This window comes from Sus scrofa, chromosome 15 (genome assembly GCF_000003025.6).
Source record: "Sus scrofa isolate TJ Tabasco breed Duroc chromosome 15, Sscrofa11.1, whole genome shotgun sequence".
NCBI classification, from domain to species: Eukaryota; Metazoa; Chordata; class Mammalia; order Artiodactyla; family Suidae; genus Sus; species Sus scrofa.
In genome coordinates, this window is record NC_010457.5 from 8,408,395 (window position 1) to 8,428,398 (window position 20,004).

Below are 20,004 nucleotides of genomic sequence, written 5' to 3' on the forward strand. Positions count from 1 at the left end.
TATAGACTATTGCTAATATGGTATGTGATGTAGATATAAGTATGGATATAGATATTGGTGTTGATATAGACATCTATCATACCAGGATGCAAATGCAAAACAAAACAACTCTTACTCTTAAGGCATTTTCTCTATCTTTCCAGATAATATGATTTTACATTGAGCTTCAAGGAACATTTAATCATTATCTGTTCTAGCAGTTCAATGAATCTTCAGTATAGTACATGATTCTCTAAGAATGGATGGATGGATAAATGGATAGATGGAACAAAATCTTGGATAATATCCACCCATTTAATCATCCATCACGAATTGAACCCCTACCATATGCTAGCCAGCTTTGATGTCCTGAGAACTAAGGAGGCAGAGGTAAACCAGATATAATCCCTAGAATCCAGGACTCACATTCTAGATGGGGAAACAGATATGAAACCAGCTCTTACAGCTCCATGCAATAAGAGCTATGTAGGGGAAACAAAGCCCTTATTGGAAACTATGGAGGAAGGGTCAAATAATGTTCATGAGACCACGGAGAGGTGGTTGAGGATGAGTCAGAGAATATTCACTGGAGAGAATATAAAAGTGAATTTGACAGGTAGATAGATAGGGAAAGGGTCTTTAAGGAGAGAGAAGAGAAGGAATATCAGCCTTTGGAAAAGTTCATGTAGTTGGAGCATAGGAAACAGCTGATGAGTTTATAAACCAGAGAGTAGACAGAGGTCACATGCTTATTCTTTTTATGGTAATAACTAGTGTGGAATTTTGTTTATCCTGATGGAAGGGTTCTAAGAAGGGATAATATAATCCTATTTGTATTTAAAAGGGATAATTTTGGCAGCATTGAGAAGAATGGTCTGGGGAGAAAGAAAAACAAAGGAAACGGTATCAATTAGAGAGTTTATCTCAAAAGAAATTATGGGAGCACAATGAAGGGCACAGAAGGTGAGAGAATCAGATTCAAGAGATAGTAAAAAAAAATAGAGATTAGACTTGAATGATGCTATACACAATGAGGAGATGTGAATTTCTATTTACAGCAATGGGGAAAATAGGTCATGAATCCATTTATGGCATAAGGACTACAAGACAAGGAGCAGGGTTGTTGAGAAAAGTTACAACTTCAGTTTGAAAAACTTGAATTTGTGATGTCAGAGGAAAATTCAAAAAGGGTTGTTCCTAGACCTCAGGTCTGAGTATTAAAAAGTAGCTGGAGGAGTCATGCCCCTATACAAACTTTAAAGTTATTGAAAGAATCATTGGAGCTTTAGGGTCATTGAGATCACATTGAATGAGAAGCATGAAATGTCAGTTAAGAATTAAATACAGAGGGAGTTCCTGTCATGGCTCAGTGGTTAATGGATCCAACTAGGAACCATGAAGTTGCGGGTTCGATCCCTAGCTTTGCTCAGTGGATTAAGGATCTGGTGCTGCCGTGAGCTGTGGTGTAGGTTGCAGACGTGGCTCAGATCCTGCGTTGCTGTGGCTGTGGCATAGGCTGGCAGCTACAGCTCCGACTCGACCCCTAGCCTGGGAACCTCCATATGCCACAGGAGTGGCCCAAGAAATGGCAAAAAGACAAAAAAAAAATTAAACACAGAGGAAATTTATATTTTTATATTGTAAACTCTAGACCAAGCACACGGACCCAAATATTATGCTATGCAATTTCGAATGCATGCCAACTGTTCACATTCAAGACAAAAGTACAGAAACCTTACTACAGTGATTACAATACTATCTGTTTGGTGTCCCACCACTGTGTAGGAATACTCAAGAGTTAACCTAGCCTAAACTGTCAAAAATGCAAAACATAACAAGAACATTATTTTTAAAACAAGATAGATAATACTTCTATTTTAATGACACTGGTGTATTCAAAGTCTTTACTGAGCTTTTGAAAGCATCAGAAGAATTTAACTTTTTTTAAGCTGTTAAGTAAATTTGGAGAAAATGAAATCAATATCCAATAGCAAAACCATGTCAGAGTTCAGAGTATTTGTATCCTCTGTTCATTAGCTTCAAATTGATAGCTCTGTGTACCTGATCATATCTTTTTCATTGCAAATTCTTTGACAGGCTCTTTAAACTCAAAAAATTATCATCAAAATAAGAATTTCCTGAGATTTACATAGAAAATTAATATTAAATCAGGAAGGTGAGGCATTCACAGGGAAGTAAACTAACACAGACAAGCACCAGCATGTTATTCCAAGTCTGAATTAAAGGAAAAGACATGGTGCTCAACTTTCTGTGTGGTTATGGGACCCGAGCCTATGCCTGACCATTCTCAGGCATGTCACTTACAAGTCATCATTGCCATTCAATTACTAAATTAAAAACAGTAGGATATGGGTGTTGAAATAATGCCTGATGGGATCTGACTTCCTCTGAAGAAATGAGTAGAGAATGGATGCTCTATTAGTTGCTGAACTTAAATGTTGATTCCAAAAATTGATGAGCATAAATTCTTTAAGTAAACATAACTTCAGATGTTCAACATAGCTGAGAATATTGATGGGAAAGAATGATGTCAGTTAGAATAATATACTATCATCAGAAGTGGTTTAAATGTTTAGAAAGCAGCTTTGCAAACCACTCTATTTTCTGCATATCCTGTAGCTGCCTTCAACCAACAACTGCTGGTCATTCATCTTGTTAGTGTCAACCACGTGCAGGTGTAGCAATGGTGTACAACTTTCCAGTGAAGAGGTAAACAATGGTGAATATAATTTATTCATTTGCTCATCTTTTATTGAGAACTTGTCATATTCAAGACACTGTGTGAAGAGTTAAAAAATCTCCTTATAGGAAGGAGGACACAATGTACTAAAGGCGATATTTTAAATATTTTTCTTCTATAAATAGTGCTTTCACCCTATACCTCAGGGCACTCTTATATCCTTTAAAAGAGTGCAATTTTACATTTTGGGTCTACAGTCTACAATAACCTCAAAAACTCATCCAGCAGAATAATCTCAGATCTATTTTGGTTTTGCATCATTAGTTTTTCTTTTCAAAATGTCCCGCTCTTGACTTTTTTTGTTTGTTTTTTTTTTTTGAACTGAAAATAGGAAGTGGCTTGAAAAGTATAAGATCTGGCAAAAAGGAATAAAACTAGATAAGAAAGATTATTTAAACCCAATAGAAACATGTCTAACTCAATAGCCCATTAGACTGTAAGATAATCTCTCATAGAATTTAGAATCTTCAAGACATGAATCTATTAAGGAGATAAGTAAACTACTTAAAACATCCTATAGGGAGTTCACATTGTGGCTCAGCAGTAACGAACCTGACTAGTATCCATGAGGATGTGGGTTCGATCCCTGGCCTTGCATTACTGTGAGCTGTGGTGTAGGTCTCAGATGGAGCTCGGATCTGGCGTTGCTATGACTGTGGTGTAGGCTGGCAGCTGTAGCTCTTATTTGACCCCTGGCCTGGGAACTTTATATGCCACAGGTGCAGCCCTTAAAAAAAAAAAAAAATCCTATAGAGGAAAATATGCCATGTTCAATTATGTAGACCAATGCAACCATTTATCCTGGAATCTGTATGTCTCTTTTACTGTACATGTAGATTAATAATGAATGCTTAAGTTGGACACACATCATCTGAAAGTGTGAAAATTCCTTGGAAAGGCAATTTTTTTCTAGACATTTAGAAAGGGAATGTTATTCATTAGGAAACCCACAAAAGAGTGTAGTATTTTGGTCTCATTTATAGCTTCCTGAATTAATTTAAGCCTTCTTAATTATCACACATTTTTAACCGCTAGGGAAATGTCTATAAAAATATAATACATAGGTTCTTGTTCAACCAATAAAGAACAGAGTAATTCAAAAAATGATGTGACACTCTTGTCAAAGTGTGGATAATTTAGTTTGTAATCAGTTGGGTTACATAATACAACAAGAATAAAAAATTATTTAAAAACTACAAATCCAGTTTTGAATCCCAAGTCAATAAGTACTTGAAAATCTCTAACTGCCTTGTTGTTGTTGTTGTTATTATTATTATTATTATTATTATTATTATTACTCACATTTCTTGAAAACCTGAACGCATTCCAAATGCATTTTTTTTCCCTCAAATTTTGTAAACATTTGCTTTTAGGCTTAAAGATTCTGCCAACTTTCAGCCAAGATTATTTTTATGGTTGAACTATTAACTTCTGAATATCAGGGCTTATAATGGAAAAACTCCCAGACCCAGAATTCTCATCATATAAATGACACCACCAAAGCATAATTTAAACTGTTGCATCTTGACATGTTGAGGTGTTGCATTATTTAAATCCTCCATCTACAACCAGAGGCTAATTTCCTAGGGTATTAATTTTGGCTCTGTTTCCGTCCAACTGACTCCAAGGGAAAAGTATGCTAAGAACCTAAACTTTAGAAAGAGGGTGGGAGTGGGGGCGGAGGATGGAAATTAGACTCAGCCTTTATCTGGGGAGAGACATTATTTATTTGTATGCATTCTGGACTCAAAAGTGTGGGAATATCCGCTGACTGATTTGACCAGAGCCACATTGCTGGATATGTTAGATAGCCTTTCTGGTTATTGAACTGCGCATTCACTTCCACGTTAACTTCTGTTATAATTAAGCTCTCTTTTTTGATAATAAGACCGTTGTGTGTTGCTTAATGTAGATAAAGTCCATGAAATTTCACTAATAAGTAAAGTGAATTAATTAATAACCACATCTATACATAGAATTTGTGAACATTCAGTGTAATCTTGCCATGTGTGACAAGATTTAACTTAGAAGCATTTGCTAAAGCAAGAGTACATTTCTCTGAATCAGGGAACAGGTATCAGGTAACTACAGCAGAGATGGCAACTGGTTCAATAGTCTGTCTTCTCTTCATTATAGACCTTACAAGCATGCCCTTTTATCAACATTTGTTTTCTTAATTGCAAAACACAGCTTTTTTCTCTCTCCCCACCTTGTCATCTCTGATTTCTTTTGGTTGTCTTTTCCCAGTTTCTCTTTTATACTCTCCCTGGATGTTTCCTGTTTACTCTTTTTTTTTTTTTTTTTTTTTTTAATTTTATCTTCCCTTTCTAGCCCTGAATGTGGCTTTCTTACAGACACAGAGGCCCCAGCATGACTACCCCAAAGAGCCAATTCCAACTTGGACCCAGCACAACACTATTGCTGTCAGGAAGGTGGCTGTCATTGGGTTGCATTAAAACAAAACAAAACAAAACAAAATAAAACAGAAAATACCAAAAACACTAAATTGGACTTAATTTTAACCCAGAAGTAGAAACTAAGGAAAATTTGCTGCAAACTTTCATGGAACTTCTTTGAGGATCATCTCTATTGTAAACAATGTGGATGTCTAACTTTAGGCATAAAAAGCAAGCACTTAAAAAAAAAAAAAGGAACACATAGGTCCATGCCCTCAGAAACATTTTTGTTCAGTCCACAAATATTCTCTGGGGAAAAAGAAATAGTGCTTATCTTGAACTTTTGATTTTACTTTTTGAGCATGTAATTTTTTATCAGTTTGTTTTGTTTTTGTTACTTTTTTTTTCACTCACTGCTTATAAAACCGGCAAGCAGAAGTCTCCCTGGAACAAGATAGAATCATAAAAGTTTTCAAGAATCTCGTCACAAACTAAACAGTACAAATTGCACATTCTTCATGGAAGTATCAGCCTCTGGTGCGTGCCTGGATCCAACTATAATAGATTACCCCAAAGTGGGAAAGAATGAACAGTACAAAATTAGCAGAGCTGGGAGCAGATCTCGTCTAGAGAAGGCATTATGATCTGCCCTGCAGGGGCCTAGATCATCAGGCAATGGGAAAAGACGATGTAGTTTTATTTTTGCAAGTGAACACTTAGTAATATCTCAAGAGGCAAACGGTTGCACTGAATATCAGCCTAATGGCTATACTACAATCATGTCTATTCTTTTTATAATAAATACATACATGTGTATGCCTTACTTAATACGCATATTAAGTAAAACACGTACTATATGTAGTAGTAAATATCCATGTATTTATGTACAGTCCTTGTTCTGAATTTTTATGACTCAGATAAGCATATTCCTGTGTAGGTGTATAACCATACCTTCCTATGCTATTAACAAATACATCCAAATAAATAGTCACATAATTAGAGAAACTATAATCTTATTGGATTCTTACTGTGACTTTTTCTCAAACATCATGTAACAGAAGAGGAATTACCAAAAAGAAACAGCTAAGGTATAATAATAATTTTAGCCATTCTTTTTCCAAGTTGCTATAATCTACCCAAAGATAACTAATTGTTCAAAGTAAACATTCCACTCCGACCACAAAAGGAATCCATTACACAAACATATAATTCACAGTCATTTTTAGTGGGTTGTAAACAGTTTGGAATGAGCATAAAATGGGACAAAAATCAAAGTGAGCATTTTGAAATGAAAAAGTGTTTGCTACAAAAGGTCAGTCCCTTTGCTTGGCAAACTATGTAGAAAAGCCTGGGAAAATGCTGATCACACAAGCAATGAGGGAATTTTAAAGCCAACAGCCTCCTTGTTTCTTTAAACAGACATCGGAACCTATAACTGGATCCTGTCAAACAAACGACAGCAAAAAAATATAACAGCTGCTAAGAAGTCAAGTAGAGAGATAAAGTTTTCGAGGCTAAGGACCTTCTCAGAAGGAGACTAAAGGTCTTTCTTAAATCTTTAAGCAAGGTTATGGATCCCAGGGTGGCTTTTAGGCACCGAGTCAAATATGTAATTTTGTGTATCATTCTTGTCATAGTATTTTGTGTTCCAGAAAAAAGAAAGAGAGGACAAAATTGTTGGTTAGCATCTGCTGAGGCATTCTGCAAAGTAGCTTATAGCTGGAATCATCAAATGTGGAAGACCTGGTATTACTTATTTTTAATTGTGGTAAAAAAAAAAAAAACCTAATATAAAATTTATCATTTTAACCATTTTTAAGTGTACACCTAGTGATATTAAGTGCATTCATATTATTTGCAATAGATCTGCATGTATCATTTTAATGTTGTTAAATAGTTTGGGGGCATATTAACCAGAATTGGGAATCATGGAGGAAGAATGAGTCATAACTATTTTCCAAAGGATGAATGCAAATCCAAATGAAATTTAAAAATTTTTTAAAACTAGCCCAATTCCCTTACAAACAAAAATATGTTGGATGCATAAAAGTAAATTTAGTGTAGAAACATATTCATTCATTTAACTCCATTATTATACAAAGGAAGTCTTTGGCAACGTATGGTATTATTGCGTAGAAAAAGGACTGGTTCACCATTTACAGGATGTTCTTTTGCGTATTTCCCAACAAGTGACTCCCTGTTTCACACTGTCACAGTGTGTCAAGAAAACAACCTGGGAAATAAAGCTGTAATTAAACTTCTGGTCTCATCAGGAGGCTAAAACCAGAAGAGTTTGCGTTTATTATTTGGGATTTATTATGGCATTACAAATATATTTTAAATAAAAATTATACATATTTAAGGTATGACATGATGGTTTGGTATACACATATCTAGCAAAATGACAAGCTAATTAACATACCATCTCCTTACATAACTACCAATTTTTGTCTATCAGGAGAGTAACTAAAGTCTCTTAGCTTATTTTCAGTATTCAACAAAGTATTGTTAACACTGGTCATCATGCTTTTATATTAGGTCTCTAGACTTATTTACCCCACATAACTGCAACTTTGTGCCCTCTGACCAACATCTTTCCATTTCTTTCATTCCCTATTATGCCATTTTCAAGCAGACAAACTTTTCCTATTCACTTATTTATTATTATTATAGTGACTGTTCTTTCTTTTTTCGTTCATAGCATATATCACAGTTTGTTTAATATCCATCTCCTCTATATTCTCAGCTGGTAGCATGGAGAATGACACAGAGTACTTTATTTAAAATATATTTTTAATGACATAATAAGCCCTGAATCATAAACGTAAACTCTTCTGGTAGTATGGAGAGTGACACAAGAGTAAGTACTGAATAGCTCCTTGTTGCTGAAATGCAATAAACACTAGTGTCTGTTACTTCATTCAACCAATATTTATTGAGTGCTTACAATGTGTCACATACTATGTACAGCTCTTTCCAAATAACTGGGCTTCACAAAGAGTAGTCAGTCAGCTACACATTTTTCATAAAAAGAACTATGGATTAAGACCTTAGTACTAATTACACTAGGTTAGTTGGTACTTTGTTTAGTTCATATCTCCTAGGTCCTTGTCTCTAAGTTATATAGGTGACCCTATTTTTAAGTAAGCAATTTCTATACACTTTTGAGGTGATCATAAACTACAGAAAGTATGTGATAAAGCCCTGACAACTAGACTTCCCCATATGAGTAAACAGAATTGGCACATAAATGTAAGAATATTAATCCAACAAAATGATCACCGCTAGCTATGTCACAATATTGCCCTCTACATGCTTATTCCCCCAGACTTCAAAAAAGTGTCAGATGCACTTCTGCTTTTGGTTGGTTTACCATAGGTATTGAGCATTAAGTAATGATAATTCAGTATTTTTTGCAGAAATTGATCTGGAAGAAGACACAAATTGAGTTTTTCATTGGCTACTTATGACTATATATATAGATATCTATATATATATATCTATATATATAGTCTGAAAGTGTAAAGGCAAGGCAAGGGAGAATGAATCACTTGGAAGAGATTTAAAGACTAACATGCTCCTTTACAATTTGCCCTCCAAGTTTTGTGTATATTTTCTAGGCTGAGCGACAATGTCAGAAACCACAGAAATAACTTTAATCTAGTTATAATAGTTGGTAAGAAGGAGAATGCTCTGGTGGTTTAGAGGAATAAAGGGAATCCAAATCAAGATAAGGAAACACTAAACAAGTGATTCGCTAAATTGGTTTACATTCGGCTCACTAAGAGATTTTCTTTTGGGCATGTCGAAGAGATGCAAAATTTAAAATGTAACTAATACCAGTTTACCAGGGATGAATAAAGAATGTATCTTGTGCCAAGCACTGAGTAGAATTTCCCTGGGGAGACTAGAGGAGTATGAACAAATTGGTTTTGCGAGTACAAGTAACTAACTGAATGAATGAATGAAAGGATGGATGGATGGAGGGATGGATGAATAATGGTGAAATCCGCCCTCCTGATGTTGTTTCATTTGAAATCAGGCATGTAATAGGCATTTAAAAAATACAGCTACAGTTTGTAAATGATACTTTTAAGGTGGGGGAAATAATCTCAAGAAAGAGAGAAAGGAAATGAATAAATCTTTTTTATAACAGCTGATGTGCTACTGTAGTACTGAGTATTGAGGCTGTACTCCTAAGACTGTGAGGGTAAACACACAGTTTTCATTAAATGTGCCCTTCCCATAACTGGTCCATAAGCATTTCCCGTGACTCTGCACTTGAGTATCTTGGCTGGAAGAGGATCTGGCCATTAGAAGGAGGGCTCTAGATATGCTGCGTCTAGCATGCCGAGAGACTTGGCACCTTTATATGCTACTTCCTAATACCAACCCCAGCATAAAATGTCATCAGAAGCCTGCATAAACATTGGACTTAGATTCACATAAATTATTTCTGTCCTGAGGTGCTTTATGCCAGAATTTAGTAAAAACAACACTTTGAGTAAATAGAATTGGCATATAAATGTAAGAATATTAATCCAACAAAATGATCATAGAAAATATAATCAAAAGTACACACTTGTAAATCTTGCAGTGATGTGAGAGGTTTATCGTGCCTCTGATTTTTTATTGAACAATTTCCATAGAGTTCCTTTAAGCTGACACTGTCAAAATGCTTTGAACTATTAGTTGCTTTATAGCATTGGAGTCTTTGAGTTTCATTAAAATCTTACGAATTATTTTGATAATCATATGTGTGATTAGTGCCTTTTAGTGCTGAATGTACAAAATCACTTTTAGAATAAACACTGGGACAATGAAACATAATGCCAACTATGTCAGCAAAAACAGTGTTTTATTTTATTAAAAATCACCAACAAAATGCCATGAACAAAGCATACTATTTCTTTTTATAGGCATTTTCTACTCTACAATGCTATGGTTATCTGCATGCCACAAGGCTGTATCTAGTAGAGTTTTCATTTTGCTTGGGGTATGTACATAAATAGGTATAGAACCCTTTTTCATGTGTGCACACATCTTATTACGTACAGCCTCCCCCAAAGTCCTATTTTGCTTTAATATATCTATGCTCACATCGTCAGTACTGAGTATAAGTGAATGAAGGTTTCCTGAAAATGAAGATAATTTAGCTATTGGCAATAATAACATTTTAACATCTTCAGTGATCCATTTGGTTTAAGTACTTATTAAATCATATTTATTCCTAAAATTTGCACTTACAAAATTAAATGAGATTGTAACATGCAATAAAAATACATTTCACTCTAAACCTCAATTGACTCCATTCTTCACAGATACCTCTCCTTGAGTTTATTCTGCTTTTACTTTCTCCTCTCTCTCTCTGAGCTCTCAGCTCTTCTCTCTGATGTGTCGAAATGTTTTTCCCTAAAGCTGCTCACTTCACCCACTTTCCCTACCTACCCATCCCTTCCGTGTGATTCTCTCATTCTCAACTGATATGGGAATAATAGGATCCCAAGGCTGTCCTTACAGTATAATTAAAGTATGAATTTCCAGAAGTTGGAAATTGCAGACCATTTTTATTATGTTTCTATAATAAAGCAGGTAACAGTGAGAGAATTAAAATGGCTTTTCCCTAGCGGATAACTTCGTAAAAATTTCTTCCCTTGGTTCTATTGTTTTAAGAGATTAGGAGCTGAAAATAGGAATAGACTCACCAATTCTTTTTCTGAAAACACCTCTATCTTTTACATGATATATATCTCCCTAGATCCTGGGAATATGTTGTAAACTTGTAACAGATGGTGATGAAGCTTCACATTTTTATACAATACATTTCTTGGGATTCTGCATCTCTGGTACATATCTTCCAGGGAAAATGACCTTGAATGAATGAAGTCATAGTTTGAAGGAAAAACACCTCACAGATAGACTAGCACAGAAACGATGAGTCAATTGGGTTTTGTTTTTTTCTCCTCAGGAAGATGAAATAATTTCAGATGAAAAACAGAATGTTGAAATCGTGGAATCAAAGGTCATCTTAACACTGGAGTGTGTATGTTAATTGTTCTAGGAAAACTAGTTAGCCGTATTCGGTACTGAACAGATATATGTGGTAGATGGAACAGCACTGTTTGCAGTAGGAATGCTATTTGCTTCACTTGGGTAATGTTGGGGGCTTACCAAAATTTGTTCTGGCACAACATCTACCAGCATGAATGTTAGGAGGGTTCTAACACTGTGAGTGCTGATATTTTATGAATGTTTTATCACTGGCGAGAAAACAAGAAGTTTGCAATTGAATCAACAACATGTCAGAAAGAAAAAAATATTAAAAAAAGAACATTAGTGGGAATTATTGATGTCCCTACTGTGAAAACAAACTGAAGTTAATAAGAAACTTGATCCTCTTAACTGATTAACAAAAGTCAAATTTTAATTGCATGGCTTTCCAGACAAATCAAGTGGCACTGTTAACTTGAGCACTGGTGGTATAAAGGGTGCAGTACTGGGGGAAAGTGCTGCATATTCAGTTACCCACCTCTTTTTTCAACAGCTTCAATGCACTGCTTTACAAACCGCGGAACTGTGGAATTTTCACGTTCACACACTGTGTGCAGATGAGAGCCAAAAATTTGATCTGCAAAAGAAACAAAGATGAGCTTCATTAAAATCCAAGCTTGTGTTGTTCTTTAATTTGATTCTGTTTCCATATCCACTGCATGATGAAATCTGCATCTTGCATAGGAATCGATTTTTTGCTTTAATTCCAAAGTGTCTACTGCAGACATACAAAGATCATAACTCACTCTGTTATGGAACAGGACTCTGGCCCCAGAGAAAGAAAACTAACACTGCGCCATCGATTAGGCAGAGATGACTGAGTAAGTTATAGTCTCTCTGGGCCTAACTTTGTTGTCTACAAAATAATGACAAGGAATTAAGAAAAGTTCTACAAAATAATTAATCTTAGTGAATTGGTGTCTTGAGTGTTTGAGAAGAAATTGATCAATGATCATCAAAATTATGGTGTTGTTGGTATGATTAGAAGAGTCATCCTGTGGCTTAATGACATTTGAAGAAGGCAAGTTCCAAGAGGCTTACTTTGAAGTGAATTTCTTCACATTTCTCCTGACTTGAATGCCCTTCCTCTTCTCTAATCTCAGGATCCCCTTTCCTTCAAGGCTCAGCTCAGATGGCACTTTCTCCACAGACTCTATCCTTCCTATATCAGCTTTACATCTCCTGTGACACAGGTTCTTTGGAATACCAGTTCCTTGGGATGGCAATTTGAGAGAAAGAGCCTGTGATCAAAATGGTTTAGCAACATTGGGTTAAACAAAGAAAAAAACAGGTTTCTTTCATGTGTATTTATCTTTAGAGCCTGTGTTATGCCAATGTAGACTGGGACTCTCCAGGCAAGACTGGAGGATGCACTATTTCCAAACTTATTTGAGTAAGATCCTTTTATTTCAAAGGGCATCTCTCCAGACTAATGTTTCCGAGAATACACGCTGTGAAATTCTAGCCTAGCCCTCTCATTTAGAACATGATTTATGCTACCTTGAATTATGTATTTACATTTATAGTATATGGAATGTATTGTCTCAAAGCAGATTCTGAGTTCTGCATTGCCTATGTGTTCTTATAGTCATCAGTGCCTAGCACAGATCTGGGCTCACAATATTCACTCAAAAATGTTTTTAATTGCAAAATATATATAACATAGAATTTACCATTTTAGCCACTTCCATGTGTATGTACAGTTTAGTAGTATTAAGTACATGTACACTGCTGTGTAACCATCATTACCATCTATTTCTAGAATCTTTTAAACAGCATAGATGTTGATTACTGATAATGAAACACATATTTAATAAGTTCAAGGGCTTCCCAGCATGCACAGATTGAAATCCAATTCCCTATCACCACTTTCAAGGCAGTACATGACCTGAGATTCTACCAATTAATTGATTTCTTTGCTTGCTCTCTCCTCTCTCCTGATCATCGCTTTCTGCCACAGCTTTGTCCACATTGCTGATTCCTGTCCATGCCAAGTACACTTCTGTCTCAGGGACTTTGCACTTCTAACTTCCTATGCATGGAACCCTGTTTCCCGAGATTCCTGATCAAATGTGATCTTCTTGGGAGTTTCCGTTGTGGCTCAGGGGTTACAAACCCAACTAATATCCATGACAATGTGGGCTCCATCCCTGGCCTCCCTCAGTGGGTTAATGATCCAGTGTTCCCCTGAGCTATGGTGTAGGTCACAGATGTGGCTTGACTCCCACATTGCTGTTGCTGTAGTGTAGGTCAGCAGCTGGAGCTCTGATTCAATCCCTAGCATGGGAATTCCCATATGCTGCAGGTGCGGCCCTAAAAAAACAAAGCAAAACAAAAAACCCAGTGACCTTCTTATTGTAGCCTTTCCTGTCTATCTTAACAAAACAAAACAAAACCTGGCCACCACTGCCAATAGGAACTCTCCAGGCCACCTCTACCTTACTTTTCTTAGAGCGATTTTCTCCACCTGACATATTAGATTGAAATGTTTATTGGTTAGTTGCTTTCCTTTCTTAGAATGCAAAACCCAGGAGAGTAAGGACTCTTCCTATTTCCTTTATTACTGGATCCCCAGTAATTTGATAATGTTTAGCATATACTAGAAGTTCAATAAATATTTACTGAATTATTGACTGTAAGACAATGTCTTAATCAGTGTGGGTCTTCAATAAATTTAAAACAAATTTTAGCAGAAGCAGGGAGAAGAACATAAAATGCAGCATAACAAAATGCTAAACATTATATTATTATAAAGGGCTAGGCAACATGGACTGTGGTGAGACTTCAAGAAAGTCATGATTTTCATCCATTTTTTGGAAAGGTGATGTCTTGGATTGGGAACACTCAGCAGGGAGACAAGCAATTAAGGCTAAAGCACTAATAATAATGTGTTTCAATATGGAAATTTGCATTTTCATCCAAGAAACAGAAAGAAGATAAGCTCAAAACACATCAACACAGTGTAGAGAAGAGGAAATAATTGTTTTGAATACCTGGTCAAGTAACAAAGATTTTTTCAAAAACAGTGAGTCACCAGTATAAGGAAGAATAACAAATATTATTTAAGAAAATAATCTAGAGCTTCAGATTGGATAATTTAAATTGGCCAGAAATTACAGTCAGGAAGACATGCCATAAAATATAAAATCCTTGAATGGTAATCACAAGTCAAATGAATTCCACAAATATTTATTGAGGATCTTCTACAGTATGTAGCAATGGTGGTGGTTATGAAAAAGATATCTAGAAGTTTAAAATATTATAGGGTAACAGAAATATTCAATAATATAAAAATAGAATATAACAGGTTTCATAAAAGGTACTTGGTGCTAAGAAAGATGTACTATAGTATAGGTCTTTTTTGTCATTTAATGTAGAGGTGGTGTGTGTGTTGGGAGTGGTTATGAGATGGAGATCATTTAAGAAAAATAGATTCCTAAATAAAGGGGGTGTCAAAATCTGGAGAGAGGTTTCTTTTGTTTGTTTGTTTTTTCTTCTGATAGATACAGGAAGGTGAAGGAGATAAAGTCATTTTAGTGTATGTACTCTTTCTTTACCCAGTTATTTACAAAAACAGACAAACAAACAAACAAACAAAACCCCTGAGTTCCTACTCTGTGTCAGGAGCTAGGAAAAGCCCAGGTAACACAATAACCAAGACTCATTTCTTATGCTCTACAGTTTTTTGTCTGTTGGGGGCATCATAAAAGGAAACAGATAAGAACATGTCATTGCAAAAAAAGCACTATTCCTGGGGAAGTACAGATACAGTGGGGGCATCTGAACAGCCTTGAGTGCTCATGGAAGACTTTCCACAGAAGAACTGAATCCTCAGGGATAAGTAAGACTTAAATTGGAGAGGTAAGAGAAGGGGCAAAAGAGCATTTGAGAAAGATGGGGGAGAGTTAAACAAATACATCAGTGATAAGAAGAAAGATAAGAAAGAAAAATGTGATGTGCTAAGGGAAACATTCCTATTTAGAGAAATCTTGATGCATTAGACTTTAAAAAGAGGTGAAGATTTTGTTATAAAGAGTTTTAAATATGAAGTCAAGTATGTTATACTATTTGAGAATGTGAAAATACTATTGATTTTTTTCTTGTAAATTTACTTTTATTTTTAAAAAAATTTTATTAGAGTATAGTTGATTTACAATGTTGTATTAGTACTGTTGATTTCTTATACATACGCTCATCCCTCCTAACTTCTTTCTTGTTCTTAGAGTCCGCTCTTACGACAGAACCTGAAAATGTTCTTCACTGATTTCTGACTCCCTTGCAGCTTAAATTAGTTTAGATTAGATAGTTCTGGTTGGTAAAATGTAAGGGGATGTAACTTGGGAACCTACAAGAGGAGATTTTATTCCTCAAGAATGTATATGAAGACATTCTTTCTTTTCTCCTTCCTGCTTTGAACATCACTGTGAAATCATGTGATATATGGAGCTACTGATGCAACCTCGTCACCATGAGGCAAGAAGCTTGCAAACAAAAGCTAAAATTGATTCAAAAAAAGAATCCACACAAACCTGAAGCCTCAATAATATTGCTGAGCTTTTAAACCTATCATAAAACGCTTTCTGGAGACTTTTTGTTATATGAGATAACATAAATAATTTTAACTGGGTATTCTATCACCTATAACCAAAATATTCTTAACCAAATGAGGGGTACAGATTGTGGGGAAGTCTAAACACAAAGAGATTTATTAGGAGGCTAATGCAATTGCCTAGGAAGGTGTTATGAAGATGAGAATCAGGATAGGCTCATAGTAAATTTAATCATCATTGAGAATTCTTCCCTTCTTCTTTGAACTAGTCTTATATATTCACCACCTTTGCCATGTGACTGTGTGGCAAAACCCACTAGAGTAGACAATATTTATTTCCCTCAGTCCACTGATACTGGGCTTGGCCATATACTTTGTTTTTGGGCAACATAGTGTGTGTAGAAGTGACAATGTGGAGTTCCCGTCGTGGCGCAGTGGTGAACGAATCCGACTAGGAACCATGAGGTTGGGGGTTCGATCCCTGCCCTTGCTCAGTGGGTTAACGATCCGGCGTTGCCGTGAGCTGTGGTGTAGGTCGCAGACGTGGCTCGGATCCTGCGTTGCTGTGGCTCTGGCGTAGGCTGGCAGCTACAGCTCCAATTAGACCCCTAGCCTGGGAACCTCCATATGCCACCAGAGTGGCCCAAGAAATGGCAAAAAGACAAAAAAAAAAAAAAAAAAAAGAAAGAAAATTCGAAATGACAATGTGTCTGTTCAAGAGTGAAGCTTTAAGATACATGACAATTTTTACTCATCTCCTTGATTCTCTGGTATTGGCCAGACAGGAGTTTCCCTGGGTTGCTGCTGTCCCTTCAATCCAGGCTCCAGAGTAAACATGGATGGCACAGAACTGAGTCCAATCCTCAGTGAGGAGACAAATCCAGTCAGATGGACAACCTAAAGCAGAGCTGTTCACTCAAGCCTGCCCTAGACTACCTGACCCACAACACAGGAAAAATAAGTGCTTTTTGCTGTTTGCCATTGAGAGTCTATGTTTTTTAAGCAGCAATAGCTTACTGATAAGGGTGATAATAGGGGTCTGCATTTTTTGGTAATCTAAGCTATGTTGCAAGAATGAAAACAGAGAATTGACAGGACATGGAGACTAAAACTAGGGAGCAAATAGAGAAAAAAATTCTAAATTTCCTTAGTATGTGGAATTATGCATCTGTTTAAAATCAACCCTTAAGGAGAGGTCTCCAAGGAAATTTCTGTCACCTCAAAATTTAAATTCATCATGTTTTACATTATATTATGACACTTCTTATTCTGTATTCTCCCCAGATCAATTTATCAGTCTATTTAATTAAATTCAGTATTTAATGGGCACCTACCATGTTCAGAACACTGTAAAGAATGACCTAGAGATTATCATACTAAGCGGAAGTTAGGCAGTGAAAGACAAATATCACATGATATCGCTTACATGTGGAATCTTGAAAAAGGACACAAAGAAACTTATTTGCAGAACAGAAACAGACTCACAGTCTGAAAACAAACTTACGGTTACTGAAGTGTTAGGTGGGGTGGGAAGGAACGGACTGAGGATTTGGGATTGGCATATGCACACTGTGATATATGGAATGATTAGCCAACAGGGACCTGCTGTATAGCACAGGAAACTCTACCCAGTATTCTGTGATGGTCTGTATGGGAAAAGAATCTGAAAAAGAATGGATGTGTGTTCCTGCATAAATGAACCACTTTGTTGTACAGCAGCAATTATCACAACATTGTAAATCTACTAAACTTAAATAAAACTTTAAAAAATTTAAAAACTACAAAAAAAGAATGCAAAGATTGATTCATTCATTCATAACTGTCACTGAAACCTAGACACTGTGCTCCATCAAAATGCAATGATGCATGAAGCATGATCTCCTAGAGTCTAGGGGGGAGAAAAGCTCTCAGAAACAGTTATTATGTGATTAGTACTACTGCAAAGGCATTTAATAATAATAATGAAGATTTATTATGTTTAGTCAGGCAAGGTTCAAAGTACTTTATATCTTCTAAGTTAGTTAATTTTTTAGAAATCCCTAACACTTTGGTGGTAGATACTATTACCATCCTGATTTATAGAAGAGGAAACTGAGGCACAAAGATACTGAGTCATTTGTCCATAGTTATAAAACATCAGGCTCTAGGAAAATAAATAAGAACCTGAACTAACAATGGAGAGATGGGGTGACTCAGTGGGATTCATAAACTGGATGTGGGAGGCGAGCCAAGCCACCAGGCAAAGAGGACTTACAAGTTTCTTGTTTGGTTGAAGGAAATTAAGACGCAAAAACCTGAAGGTCTGGAGAAGAATATAGAGTTTGATACCAATTGATGGGATTTCCTATCTTATCAATTGATAGAAGTTAGGATAAACATTTCAGACACGGCAGAATGGTGATAGGATATCAAGGTAAAAACTTCTAAATTGGACTTTGTCAATTAAGAGGCTATCGGTGATCATAAGGGAAATGGCTTTAGAATGAAACAGAAGCAGCTGTTTTGTGGTCAAGATGTGAAAGGAAGGGGAGAAAGAAAGCAAAGATACTCCCTTTTTTAGAAGGTTAACGGTGGAGATTCACTCATTATAAGAAAAGATGGGTCTTGGGGAAGAATTTTCAGTTGGGGTGAAGAGGAAAGAATTTTAATTGCAGGGCATTTTTGATTGCCAGAATGCACTAGAAGGGGGTGAGGTGCACAACTGGCTATTTTCGGCTCTTGTAACACTGGAGGTGGGGGAGGTGCGTTACTGCCACTTACTGGGTGGTCCAGGCAAGTGCAGGCAATCCCTCCTCACTGGGAAAGAAAACAATCCCTCCCTGATTGCCAACAGAGCCCTGGTGAAAAAAGAGCTTAGATATGTCGAACCTCATGAGATAAAAGGGAGAGGTTTGCTTCCACCTGTTACCAAAAAGGCCAAAAAATTTCATCTCACTTATATCCTGTCTTTAAAGTAGTTATACTCACCCAAGAAGGTATGGCTCTGTAGGAGGACTTAGCCTTCCAGGTGAACCTGATTAAATTGAAAGCTGTCATGTGGACCAAGCTGGGTCAGTGAAATCCTCCCTCTAAAAGTTTTAGAATTGGGACACTACAGAATGAGTTGGTATAAGAGAGACTACCTGCTCAAGGGATCTGAATTAAGACTGCCTAGATTTAGACACCAAGGGGTAAGGACAGCCATTCAGGGAGATGGCCACGTGCAATGAGCGAGTGGGTACAGAAACTTAATTTGCAGAGAGAGGTAAATGAAACAGATACACCTCGACCCCTAACTTCCCAATGCCTGGGCACCAAGATGGTTGCTATTGGGATGCATTAGAAATTAGAGGGATTTTCAGCTTAATGCAACCAAGTAAATTTGGCTAGAACATGGACACAGCATTATCTAGAAGGTTTCAAGAGAGGGCTTCCAATCACCTTAGAAAAGGTTAGGCTTGGGAAACTAACTTAATGAAATTCACTTTTAGAGATGACACTGGCTAGGAAGAGTATGTTGGATGTCTCTTGGTTTTTCTGGCCCTGGAACTAGTCTTCTGGTCTCTGGTAAGCACACCCTGGTTTTCCTTTGAGGATGATGCTTTCTCGTTTTGCATTTGTTCTGAGTAGTGCTGACCTCATCGGCTCCACTTCCAGGGATGAACATGTATTTCCTCCCCTTGGCCACAGTAATTCATTCAGGCATGAACACATGACCCAAGTGGATCTGGTCAAGCAAAACCTGAGGCTTTTTTAGTGCTAGTGGGAAAGAGGGAGCCCTCTTCCTACAGGCGTTGGTACACTGTGAGGACATGAGTCTGAGGTTCTAGAAGTTATACTGCCAGTTCTGGGAAAACACAGTGGAGAATCAAGCAAGAGAATATAAAGCAGTGCTAAGGAATGGAGGAGATAAAGATTTGATAGCATTTTGTGCCCACAGATCCAGTCATGCCTGAAGCTATCCTTGTCCCTTGGACTTTTTCGTTAAATAGTCCAATAAATTCCATTCTTGCAGTTTGGACAAGTTTCTATCAAATACAACTAAAAAAAAAAAAAAAAAAAAAAAAAAAAAAAAAAAAACAAAACCCTGACTACAACATTAGCCTCCAACATTAATGGTGAATTATATAACGGGGAGGAGATGATGATACATAGGAAATGGCTTTGCAAAGAAAAAGAGCTATCCACACACAGGAAGTAAATCATAGAGATTGAGCCAGAATGTCATCATCAAATTTAGGGGCTATTGCAGGATTGCCACCCATCTGTAAATTTCAAACCGTCCAGAG

At 36.5% G+C, this 20,004-nt stretch overlaps 1 protein-coding gene across 6 annotated transcripts in view; it reads right to left on the reverse strand.

Annotated features, from left to right (window-relative positions):
- Positions 1–20,004, reverse strand: part of ARHGAP15 (Rho GTPase activating protein 15) — a 619,196-nt gene that overhangs the window by 215,796 nt on the left and 383,396 nt on the right. For all 6 annotated transcript variants that reach the window (XM_021076338.1, XM_021076339.1, XM_021076335.1 and 3 more), the window contains one exon: positions 11,666–11,764. In XM_021076338.1, the coding sequence (XP_020931997.1) occupies positions 11,666–11,764 (99 nt within the window). The remainder of the gene's footprint in view (positions 1–11,665; positions 11,765–20,004) is intronic.